Source organism: Lathyrus oleraceus, chromosome 5 (genome assembly GCF_024323335.1).
Source record: "Lathyrus oleraceus cultivar Zhongwan6 chromosome 5, CAAS_Psat_ZW6_1.0, whole genome shotgun sequence".
NCBI lineage: Eukaryota > Viridiplantae > Streptophyta > Magnoliopsida > Fabales > Fabaceae > Lathyrus > Lathyrus oleraceus.
Window position 1 is genome coordinate 354,541,130 of NC_066583.1, and position 13,604 is coordinate 354,554,733.

Sequence of the window (13,604 nt, forward strand, 5' to 3'; positions counted from 1 at the left end):
GCTATAGAGCGCTTGTCCAAACTTTTCTCTCCTTGCTTCAGACTCTATAGCTCTTTTGTTGGAGACTTCAAGCTCTTTGTCCTTCTTTTGTTGATCGTCCTTCAAGTTCCCATTCTCTATCGAGACTCGGCCAAGCCTGATTCTCAAATCAGCATTTTCCAACTCCAACTCCTTGATACGGGCATTGAGCTTCTCTACATCTTCAGGTAATATGGGTTCTGGCTCCGGAACCAATGGATAGATAGAAGAATCAAATGGATAAGGGAGTTTAATCATCTGAACCCTCTCTCTAACCCAACGAGTGTAAGGCTCTTGGGCAGTGACATTTCTCTTACCCAACTCCTTACCTTTCCTGATAACTGCTTGCCAAGACCTCTTGATCTTTTTCACCATGGGATGATCCGCTTCAACACCATGTAAGATGAAAGGCTCTAGAGCTTCAGCTTTTGGAGGGCCATTCATAGGGTACCCATGCTACCTCAGAGATAGCACAGGGTTATAGTTGATGCAACCCTTGGTTCCTATCAACGGAACATTGGGGAAGTCTCCAATGCTGACAATCACATTCTCGGTTTCCCAATCCCTGATATACCACTTAACATGACTGGAGGTGAGGGAAGCCAACTTCTGGCAGGGCTTGAGTTCCTTTGAGACAAAAGGACCTTCTTCGGGCATATGGGATCTAAACCAGGCATGCAGCAACTGCGCACAACACAAGACGATTCCTCCCTTCTTCTCATGACGATCATGGAGAGTGTAGTAGATATCTGCCAAGAGGAACAGTACAGGATTACCAGAGAGGAAAATTCTCACCGCCAGGTGGTCCACAAAATGGTCATTATTTAGGAAGAGGACTATCCCATATATCAACACGGCCAACACAGCATAAAAGGCTTCCCAATTCCCTTCTTTTTCCATCTTCTTGGCCTGATCTTCCAAGAACTTCCTAGAAAAACCACTGAAAGGTCCTTTCACATCCCAATTGTCCACGACTTCAGAAACTTTCAGACCCAAAGCTGAAGCTATCCTCTTGGGAGGAATATCTTCATCGAGCTTAGAAAATGGATTATGATCCTTCAAATTCCGGCCTATGATCCTTTCAACCTCCTCCAAGGTAGGAGCCAACTGGAAGTCAGAAAACGTGAAACAACGTAGAGGTAGATCATAGAACTGAGCAATAGTCACTGTGGTCATCATGTCCATCTTCTCATTTAGGATGTCGAGAATTCTTCCATAGTTTTGTACGAAGCTGTTGAGTTTGAGGGGTGTTACTTTGGCACTCAACTTCTGTAGGCTGGTAAGGTCCACGTTCTTGTATTTGAACTGAAAAGTGCCTCTTCTCTCAGGATTCATCTTGCTAACAAGTCTTGGATTCCTGAAATAATACGAAACAAACTAAGAGTTTTGCTTTTTATGCATATTCAATGAATGGATGGATGCAATGTTTTTTTTTGTTTTTTCTTTGGATAGGTTCAAAGGTCGGAGGTATGGATAAATTTGATTGCTTTCCAAAACGGGGTTCTCACCGGGTATGATCTAGGGCTTTGTTACAAAGGATCCCCAGAGTCATTGATTCACAAGAATGTTTGACGCTTACAGGAAATACTTTCCGGTCGTCAACTCCATCAAGGGAATCTAATCTGGGTGAGGTTCTCGTACCGACTCTTACGAAGTATTCACCTCGGGAGTCCGTACTACGCAACCATCGACTGGGTTCTATACAGGGTACTCAGAGTCATGGATTCAAAAGACTGTTTGACGCTTACGGAAAATACTTTCCGGTCATCAACTCCATCTAGGGAATCTATTCTGAGCGAGGTTCTCGTATCGATTCTTACGAAGTATTCACCTCGGGAATCCATACTACGCAACCATCATTTCTAGTTGGCCAAAGGTTCAATGTTCTAAAAGGTTCTTAGAGTCATGGACCCCTTTGAAACATCGAAGCTTACGAGGTATACACCTCGGGCGACAATATTTGCAAAAGGATCTACTCTAAGTGAGGTTCTCGTACCGAATCTTACGAAGTATTCACCTCGGGAGTCCGTACTACTCAACCATCGTCCTATCTTATGTTTTTTCACTCTAGACTCGGGTGTAGAGTCTTTCCCACATGGTTTGCAATCAAATACCCAACAGGACCAATATACAACATATATATCAATATAATAATAAAGATAATAAAAAGCAATAAATAAGGAAAAGCCACACAATTAAACAAATAAAGGCACACAAACGTCCTAACTAGGTTTGACTCGCTTAGGGACTTGATATTCCCCAGCAGAGTCGCCATCTGTCGCACCTCGAAAAATGGGGATACAACTTCAAAGCGAAGCGCAATCGCACGCTCGCAATGATGGACTGAACAGAGTCGCCACCGAACTTTATTTATTCCTAAAAAGGAAAGGGGAAATATCGATAAAACCCAAGACAAATGAAAGGATAAGATATGGTCATCGCAACCAATATCAGGGTTCGGGAGTCGTTTACGCAAGGGGAAGGTATTAGCACCCCTCACGTCCGTTGTACTCAACGGGAACCATTAGGTCAGTTGTGTGCATTAATGTTAGTTTGGAATGTTAGGCTTTTCAGTTCATTAGGTGGGAAAGAAAGAATAGAAGAAAGAAGAAATGTTTTTTGGATTTTTCGACGAAGGACTAAACCTAAGTTTTTTATTAGTGGGCCTGACAAGATTTAAAAATCCTGCTCCTACGTATCTCAAAAGAGAAGTCAAGGCTTACGTAGTTCTGGGTAGAAAAATGTTTGTTTGTTGGTCGATTTTAGCGAAAGCTATATTGTATTAATCGACGAAAACATTGTTTTACCCAAAACAGATGAGGAGTGGACGCATACCACACATCGAACGGATTTATAAATCTACATTCGAAAAAGCGTCACTTATCTCGACTCAACAATCGTGGCCGAAACATTGTTTTGTATCACTTAAGACAAGATACCTTTTGTTTATGAAAAAGGTTTTTGATTAATCGCACGGCGGCGAGAAAAGAGTTTGATTGGTTTGATGTATTTTGAGTGATGGCGAGAACTTGGATGAGCGAGATATACATCTCGAATCCTAGCCTCAAGAGTGCACAGTATACACCATGTTCCATTTCCATCTTTATTGGCAAAAGTGTTTAATAGAGATTAAGTATTTTTGGGTTTGATTGAGAAAGGGTTTGAAGAAACCACATTGACAATTTTAGATGATGGCAAGAGCTAAGATAGGCGAGGCATACGTCTCGAATCTTAATCTCAGGAGTGCATGGTATACACCATGTTCCATTTCCATCTTTATTGAAAAAGTGTTTAAATAAGAATTAGGTATTTTGAGTTTTGTTGTGAAAATGACTTGACCCTAGATCAAGTATTGATGGACGTTTAAGAGAAATTTGAATGAGTGTTTGAGAGAGAACAAAGTGGATAAATTTGGATGATGGCGAGAGGTAGGATTGGCGAGATATACATCTCGAATCCTAGTCTCAGGAGTGCGCGGTATACACCACGTTCCACTTCCATCTTTATTGAAAAGGGTCTTGAATATGAATTAATATTTTTGAGTTTTTATTAGAAAAAATGGCTTGACGTTGAATCAAGTGTTTGATGAAAGTTTGAAAGAAATGGAATAGAATGGGAGGGAGAAATGAATTGATTTGTTTATTGAGAAAATACTCGACATTGGATCGAGTCATTATTTTTGTATTTTTTGGAAATGGTTGATTTTATTCTTGTGTTAGCTATCTAACTAGACAGTCAAACAAATAAAACAGTACAAAATTATTACATATCGGGGGAGTGGGGTACATTTTGTCAAATGGGGATTCAAAATCATGAAATAATTAAATCGGGCCCAAACAACAAATAATGCAAAGTATGAGTGTAGGTGCAAGAGAACCGGCTCATTGTAAGAAAGCCCAAGAGTAAGCTATGTGAGGTTGATGGCGATACTTAAAAGCAATCGACTTACAAGGGTATGAAAATGGGCTCGATATTGAATCGAGAAAAGTGTGATTTTAAAAGTTTAAAGCGGTTTGAATAGATGATGAAATTAAAAGAAAACAAATCTATGTTATTTAAACAATAATGAAACTATGAGTATAATAAAGTATAAACATAAAAAAAATGAAAGGATTCCTAAAGATGAAAAATATATACATAAATCAAGCAGTATTATTAAATTGGCATTTATTTGATGATTTAATTAAGAACTACCAATCTAAAAAGGATTAAAGTCATGCCAGTAAGCTACCAATAGCAAAGAAAATGGACAAGAACCCACTTGTTATTATAAGTTATAAACAAATTAACATTTTAAGGATAAGAAACTTTTAATAAAAATAAAACCATGGTATCTAAACAATTTCTTATCCTTTTAGGCTTAAATAAAAATTAATTAGAAATAGAATATTAAAACCTACCATGTGTCTGTTTTTAGCAGTGAGAAAAAAATATTAACTTTAAAAAACCTGTAACACTTAATTTCCACTTATTCAACAATATATCAGCAAACTCAACCAAATTTCTACAGAAAGAAAATCAATATTAAAAAAGAAAAAAAAGCGAGAGAGACATTCTTCAATCCTCTACAGTAAGAAAAACTAGTCCAAGGTTAAGATTGGTATACCGTGTTTTCAAATGATTTCCGGTGAAGAAGTAGCTACCGAAACTGAACGGCGTTTTGTACGTGGTGGTGTATTTTGAGGTCGTTTGTTGATGCAGATCGGAGAAATGTTTGTCGTCGGTTTGTTGATCGCACAGAGGTCAGCTTTGGTGTTCACGTGGTACTGTTGACGGAGGGTAAACCGTGATGGCCGCCGACCGAAGGAAGACGAGAACAGAGGATGTGTGGTGGCATGTCGAAGGTTAGAAGGTTAAAGGGAGTTTGTATAGGACCGACGTTTTTTTTTGTGCCGTTTTTGGGATTAGGGTTCTTGGTGGAATTTTGTTCGCCTCCAATTTTTCTCGTCCCCCTTTACTGATTCTCTTCCCCACTATTTATCTTTCACAAATTTAGGGTTTTCAGTTTGGTATGGTGGTTCCAAGAAGTATCTTTGCAAACCACTTTTCATGTGCTCAGAATCGGATTGGTCTCTTTGATGTTTGGATTTCGGAACGGTAATTTGAGCTCAAGCTTTCTCCCTCTGTTTTGTCTTAATGCCAATTTGGGAATTTTCTTGAAATTTAACTGCCTTGCTGTTATTTTGTGTTACTGCAGTGAAATTTGGAGCAAAAGCTTCTTCAAACAATGACTGTTATAGTTTGGTTTTGGTTTGCCACGTCTGTGACTGTTTCATGGATGCACAAGGATGATTTTTCTCATAGCGGGTTTTACTTGGAATGTGTGTGGAGTATTATCATTGCAAACTCGTAGTGACATGGTTCTGCAGAGTGGTTGCGTATGATTCAGAAATGGCCTACGATGCTCTCTTTTCTCAATTCTTTTTTTTGCTTTGATGTTCTGCTAAAGGTTTCTTCTTCTCCTTACCATCTTTGTTTTTGTTCCTATTAGGTGTGGTGGCGCATTGCAATCCTATTGTTGCATTTGGAAAGGCTGTGGTGATCAAATATTCTGGAGTTTCCCCACATGTTAAGATTGAAAGAAAGGCCTTAGATGTCATTTTCGTCATAGAATGCAACAGTGGCATGCCCATCTTTTGTGCCAAAACATTTACAATGAGAAGTTTGTCAATAGATGCATATTATACAATACCCCACTCCCAGGCTGCTGCATATCAATACAGGAGTAAGAGCAATGCATTTCGGTCTTTGTTTTAAACAAGTTCCATCTTAGGATTTCTACATCCTCTTCCTACATTCGCAACCTGAAAAGATCTCTCTGTGGATATCTTCTGAGAAATTCCAGTGGCTGATGTTGACCCATTCTGGGCAATGTCATGATCGGGCATCCCATATGTAAATTTGTTTTCTTGATTGTCTTCAAACAGGGATGAGTAGTATGCCGGATCTTATATAGATCCACCAAGTATCTCATTGGAATTTGAGCGTTGCCTTGCTATTGCAGGTGTCGCAGGACTAAAAAAACTACTCCGTAAGTCATAGTCTGCTGCTTGTTGTCTTTGTGTATTGTTTTCTTTGTTATGATATTTAACAGCTGCTGTTGGTGCCATACGACCGACATTATTGCTTCGTGAATTGGTAGGGTCGGCAACGGACAACCACATGCTTGCTTTCTTGATGCGCCGACTAATGAATAGACTTGGAGGTGTATCATGGCATGGTGGTATGGTTGCAAGTGTGCAGACTTTCTTCCGCCAATCTCAGGAAAGAGGTAGCCGACTTAAAGTTTACCCAAGTTTCCATCGCGGGAGACCATTGCCTTGTAAGTAGTCTTAGCTTCTCGGAGTGTAGCGATTCGTTTACAAATTCTGGATGGAGCTAAGAATGTGAATGAAGAAAAAGAGATTGAAAGCGTGAGGTTTTGGATCACTGGCACTTTGGATGGAAAAAGAGGAGAGTGAGAGCGTGAATGCAGTGTGTTTGTGAACAACACCATTAGACAATTCGCTTAGCAAATTAGTCTCTCTTTTTTTTATTTGCTTTAGCTTCTCTCTGTATTCCCTCTTCTGATAAGTTGACAAGAGCAACATATGTGTATCTTTAATGCATACTTTCAATTTAGCCAATCCACGCATGATAAAGTAAAGTCTTTTTGTTTTTGTTGGATAATTGTTTTGGATTAATGAACTTTGGGTTAGTTGGTTAATTGTTATAATTGAATGGATTTTGGATATGAAATGGTTTAAATTGGTTCCAAATGGATAATGAAAATGGATATGGATTTTGGATATGGGCTGAAATTTGTAAACTCATGCAGAATTTTTTTATGATAAGAAAAAAATGGTTAAATGGTGTACCAACAAATAATACAACCATGGCTAATTAATCAAAACTTCTAAAATTAAATCGACAAAAAGTATTGAAATAATTTCCAAAATTAATCTAATCCTCAAAATCAAGTTGAATCTCTAAAGTCAATTTTGGATCAAAATCAAATTGAACTTAGTTCGCTACTCCTAGAATTAATTCGAAAATGATGAAATGATTATGGATACATGATTAAGGATTTGGAGGTAGATGGTTGCCTTTGGTCATGAATGTATGCAAATGAACTTTAGGCCAAGTGCCAAAAAAAATGAAAAAGGGGAAAAAATTCAGGACCAAAATCGGGGTATGACAATGTCACATACATTATCATGACACTAGACGCTTCTGGAAGACCACCTAGGTCATCTAATTAAGAGGTACTGAAGGCTAGGGATGACCACACCGAGGACGTGGCGTCAGTCTGTCGACGTATTATGCATATGGGAGGATCAGGCATAAAGGATGGACTTTTTTAGGAATGTAGTCCTCAATTGAACCTCGTAGAATGCATGATTGTCGACACACATAATGTCTTGCAGTACATGCGGAGGAAAAGCTGAGGGGTTAGACATATGTTTTAGGTTGTATTTTTTTTTGTATTTTCGGAACAAATCATGTGTTGGTGGTACATTTTGATAATTGTATGACTTTTTTTTTATAATTGTGTAGTAATATTTTAAGAAATTAATGTATGTGTTTTCCTTCTAAACTACGGTCTAAAATGACCTAAAATATGTTGGCTTAAAAAATATCAAATATAGGACAAGGTTGCTGCTTATAAAACATCCATGGGGTGTTACGTAGATGCATATCCGGATACATCTAAATAATATTCATAGATGCATCTCTAAATCCGTTTTTGACAAAAATGAGATGTGTGACTGAATTACGAAGTACTTGTGTCATTTGGGTGTGTCTCGAAATGCCTCTTCAAACACAAAAAAGCATTTTTGAATTTTCAAAGGTGTGCGATGCAACCTTAATGGTGAAAATAACATTCTCTTTCATTAATACATTAAGAATCCAATAAAATTTGTTTAACGAATCAAATCTAATCCAATAATTAAAAATAAAATTCATTCCATTCATTCATCAAAATCTTTTTAATGGAAGAATATCCATCTACCCATAAAATTAGTTTAAATATTGTGATTATTATATTTATAAATATTTATTTTATTATTTTAATTTTATAAAAGAATGTTCTATTTTTAAAAATTCTCCATCATTGGTGAGTAGAGACTAAAATATGTCAACATCATTGGTGAGTAGAGACTAAAATATGTCAACAATTTTATCTTTTGAATCCCACAACATCTAAATGCCGAGTCCAAGAAAATGATTCCCCCGTTTTAATGTGCATATTAGATTTCACCTATGTACATCTTTTCTTGCTTTTGTGAGATCCTCGTGTATCAAATATATTTAATAATAGTCTAATATATGTGTTATTTCAACGGGTGAAAGAGGGAGAGGATAGTGAAATATCATTCTCATTGTAATTAACAAGGTTTTAAATAATGTGTAAAGACTTTTGGTTGGTTGTAATAATGATTTTGCTCGTAATTAGAACTTATTCTTTATCTTAAAAACGAAAATAACAATATCGATAGCAACATATTTCAATACCGACTCACCCATCCATACACATTATATATATATATATATATATATATATATATATATATATATATATATATATATATATATATATATATATATATATATATATATAGTATAAAAGTTAGACATAACATTTACTAAGATGAAGAAAATATTTCAATACCGACTCACCCATCCATACACATTATATATATATAAAAGTTAGACATAACATTTACTAACACTAAATATGCTTTAAATGTTTCCAATTGAGATTTTTAACACAATCACTTAAGATTTTCAATCATATGTGGAGTAAAAAACAGAAAAACATATATTCTTGGCTTATATTTTCAGGCAAATACTCCATCCGTCGTACTCCTTTAATTGATACTATCCGTTCTTTTATATAAAGGATAATTAAATTTTTTAATTTACAAATTAAACAATATATTTGATCAATTTATTAATCTAAAAAGTGACTTATCTCCTATATAGAGGAATCAATGTAATAGCACTTTTACCTTTTTTGAGTATCTTTAAAGTATCATTCTCTTTTTAATTTGCTTATTTTTTAAAAATTAATTTGGAAAACATTGGTCGTGCATATAATTTCTCACTTACACGTTTTTGCTAATGCATCTTAATAAAATATAAGTTTGATGATAGTGCACTGTAAGTGTAAAATAGTATTACACATACTTTCATCAAAATATTTTAAAATGTCAAATCACATTAATAATTTAAAATTTACACACTGATTTGGCGAAATACATGATTGTCATTGATTGACAGTTTACATTATCAATAAATCATCCGTTTTCTCCTAAAATATTGCTACTCATAAAATTATTTAGACTATGTTTGGATACGGTAAAACGAACGGAGCGGAAAGGAGCGGAATGTAGTGGAATGGAGTGAAGTGGAATGGAATAAATATACCATTCTATTGTTTGGATATTCCATGATGGAAGAGAGCAATTTTATCATTCCATCTAAATTGGAGGGTACAAAAGTGATGGAAGAGAGCAATTTTATCATTCAAGCTAAATTGGAGGGTACAAAAAGTGATAGAAAGTGGTGGAATGAGATAAAATGAATTTCATCCGATTTTGGTCCATTCCATCCATTTTTAATTAATTCAAATAACAGAATTTAAATTTATTTTATTTCATCTCATTCTATCAATCCAAAGATACCCTTAAGATCGAAAATTAAAACCGCCAATAATATTAGACTTGAAAACATATCTTCATTGCATGTGATGTTCTTCTGGGCCATTTTAAAATATCTATAATCTATAATTATAAATAAATAAAAAATACACTCTTTTGGACTGATCTATTTTTTTCTTTTCAATATTACCCTTAAAACTCACTACAAAATTGTAAAGTGTTGAAAAATCAAAACTGAATATGTTATTTCCTTCCACGTGTTTGGTCGTTTAATTTTTTTTTAAATAATCTATTTTTTTAATTAAAATTCCAAAATAATCATTTTCTCGAAATACTTATCGAAATAATCATGTTTCAAACCTAGGCACCAATTGCATTGGCGCATCAAATGAAAATGTTAGTCATTGGCACTGCATGCATCGACGTATTCATCGCCAATGCGTCAGTAGGATTGGCGCATGCATGTGTAGGCGCCACATGCAATGGAGCATACATAGTCTACTCTATGCATGCGCCAATGCATGTGGCTACTGCTCCACCATCCATCAAATACATAGCTTCACCTCCTATAATTTTCCATACAACTTCTTACCCTCTCCTTTCGTTTTCCTTCATTCTCCTTCGATTTTATTTAAAATGTCTTCATATTCATACTTGTGTCCTTATATTCACAAGAGAAATACCGATTTAATTTTTTTAATAGTGCAGCCTGCGATGAATATCTGACTTTGGAATGTAGTTATGTTCGAACATATTAATAGGACCTTGAACTGTTGGTTAGATGGAGAAATTGCAAATGGTGAAAGGATCAAAAGAATTCAATGACTTGATACGACGTTCAACCAAAATGGAGAAGTTCGTTTTTGGGTCAATATTAAAACTGACAGAGACGTTCACAGGATGATGTATACTTCTCACAAAACTATTTTGATGATTGTAATCGCATAGTTATGGTATTTATGTGTTGTATTTGTTTCTGATGTTATTTTATTTGCTATAGTTTCTTGTGTTGTTGTTTAATTATTGTATTTGTTCTACTTATCATATGGAATGAGTGTTTTTTTATTTGTTGTAGTTTCTTGTGTTGTTTTTTAAAGCTCGATGTTATATTATGATTCTATTTGGTAATTTTTTATTTCTTGTAAGTACTAGTAATACGGTAAAATTATGTATTTGTCGTTGTTACGAAACATAAATAAAATAGACACATATAGTTGGGGTTCAGCTATTTTGTCTCATCTATATAGTTTGCTGTGTAATAATGCCAAAAAAAATACTTGTACGTTTTATTCTTTCGCATATTTTCTACAAGCATGAGGTTGGTCAAGAATGTTGTCACTCGCCCCAATCAACAAGAAACCATTCACATTCCCCTATGCCACAAAGTAAGTTTATCTTAAATCTTCTAATTTGTTAGAGTTTATACTACAACTAACTGTAACTAATATATTTTTAATCTTTTCGATCTAGGTGGTCGGTTAAGGGGATGAACTACAACAGGTGACCCAAACACGTTGTAGTAGTCTATCGCAATGTTTTAGACCACATAGGACCAGACAATGTATTACTACTAAACAACTCTACTTTTGATTTAAAAAAATTATCCAATTACATATCCTCTAATCATGTCAAATTCTTTTACAGTTTTTTTAGAGGTCGTGTCTAGGTCTTGATCATCAGGTTAACAATGATGATGTTGCAGTTTGGACAACAAAACACCAATAATTTGATTCACTACTGTGGAGATGCACCAGAGTGACCGTGTAAAGCTGCAGTTTGGCATGCAACAACAAATTCCAGAAGCTCCGACGTGTTTGGGAGATTAGCATTAACAAAGAGTCGATGGCCAACGGGATTATTCCGATTAGAGAGACTTCGCAAAAGATATATGTCGTCATTGGAGGAATCGACGATAACACATCTTAAATGAACTAGTCATACAAGGTGATAGACCAACTCAATATTATATGGCATGGTTTAGCTCAGTTACAACGCCATAGTTTATGTCTGAGCCAAGGTATTTGATTGATCCATGCCAACGAGCTTCGTTATCAAACGCCCAACAAAAAATCTCCGCCAAAGAACAATGTAACCCCACCCAAACCCAACGACCAACCTCACACCATCACCCTACCATATACACCTAATCACCAAACACCTAACCTCGCAACCAATTCATGCCACACATCCAAACTCAAAACCAGGAACCAAACCCCAACCACCAACAACCATACGCAACCACCAGTTATTGGGGAGAAATGATGACAAATATGTCAAATATCGTTGGACTTTCCACTGGACCTTCACACCAGCCACCATTGCATCATGTCAGCACTCAAAGACCCCAAATACCTCAGGAAAATCGTGGGAGACCTCGAAGGCAGGCTAACGCACCGGGGTGTGGAACAGAGTGACGTTTCAATCGGGCGGATCATTAATTTTTTTGTCAATTGTTATGTATTTTAACTTTATATTATAATATTAATAATTATTTTTCATTTATCTATTTAATATAATTATTTCTAATTATAAAATATAAAAATGTTTAAAAAAAATTATATAGAACATGCGTCACATGCAATTGTGCATACACATGATGTATTGTATTCATGCACCAATTGCATTGACTTCATTGCATGCATGCGTCAATCGCATTGGTTTCATTGCATGCATGTGCCAATGATATGACATTTATACTCAATGAAAAAATAGATGCGTCAGTCCAACTAGCGCATGCTTTAAGAAAGGTGATTATTCCGATAAATATTTGAAAAACGGATTATTTTAGCATTTTAATTGAAAAAATAAATTATTTTTTAAAAAAATTATCGTTTAACATTATTAGTAACTATTTTTTTTATAAAAAGAAACATAAATAATACCTGAAGCCATCATTTCTAATAAATATAATAAATTGATATTGGTATTGAATGAGTCATTAATCAAAGTAATAAATTCAATATTCAACTTTTTTTCAACTTTCCATTTTGCTCGATTGTTTGTATTTTTCTTCTTTTTCACATGTAAGTCATTTTTTAATGACTGCAATGAATTTGAATTGTACCCAATTAAAATGTTTATTCTCTGTTTCTCTCTAACTCTTATATTCATTATTTCTATTTTGATTTCTTCTTCTTTTAATTTAATCTTTAAAAAATTATGGTAAGATATTTTGTGAGCAAGTCTTCTTTCAATTTATTTTGTGGATAATGAGTATAATGTCAATTTTGTTGATGCATAAGATGAAGAAGATGAAGATGGAAGAAGAGAGAATAACAAACTTCTACTACTATGTTAAAACGGTTACATCAAAATAGTTGCACACACACTGCATTATAATACTCAGTGGATACAACTGTTGACAACTACAATATATATATATATATATATAGACAAATAATAATGTCACGTAGGCAAAATACTAAAATACTAAATTACCCTTCAACACCATCCCTTAATTCAGGATTTAACTAATCAAAACTAATAACACAAATTTCATTCCTTAAGCGAAGAAATTGATCAGTCTTGATAGCTTTCGTCAGAACATCTGCCAACTGCTTCTGGATGTTACAGTGCATACCTTCTAACACTCCATTATGAACCTGACTTCTTAGAAAATGATACTTAGTCTCAATATGCTTGCTTCTCCCATGCAACATTGGGTTCTTGGCAAGATTGATTGCAGACTTGTAATGAATCATCAACTTCAGAGGCTTGTTTACCTTGATCTTCAGATCCTACAATAAATTCAGAAGCCAAATAGCTTGACATGCAGCCACAACACCTGCAATATATTCTTCTTCACAGGTTGACAAAGCAACAACTTGTTGCTTTTTGGAACACAAGAAATAAGACTTCCCAGATACTTAAACAAATATCCAGAATTACTTCTTCTGTTAAATCTGTCTCCATATCAATCAGAGTCTGAGTAACACATTAGCT

The 13,604-nt window shown here is 35.1% G+C and overlaps 1 protein-coding gene across 1 annotated transcript; it reads right to left on the reverse strand.

Annotated features, from left to right (window-relative positions):
• Positions 1 to 474: 474 nt before the first annotated feature.
• LOC127080657 (uncharacterized) lies at positions 475 to 13,574 on the reverse strand. Its single transcript, XM_051020966.1, has 2 exons — positions 13,551 to 13,574; positions 475 to 1,125 (listed from the first exon to the last, which is right to left on the reverse strand). The coding sequence occupies exons 1-2, from the start codon at positions 13,572 to 13,574 to the stop codon at positions 475 to 477; spliced, it is 675 nt and encodes a 224-aa protein (XP_050876923.1).
• Positions 13,575 to 13,604: the final 30 nt, after the last annotated feature.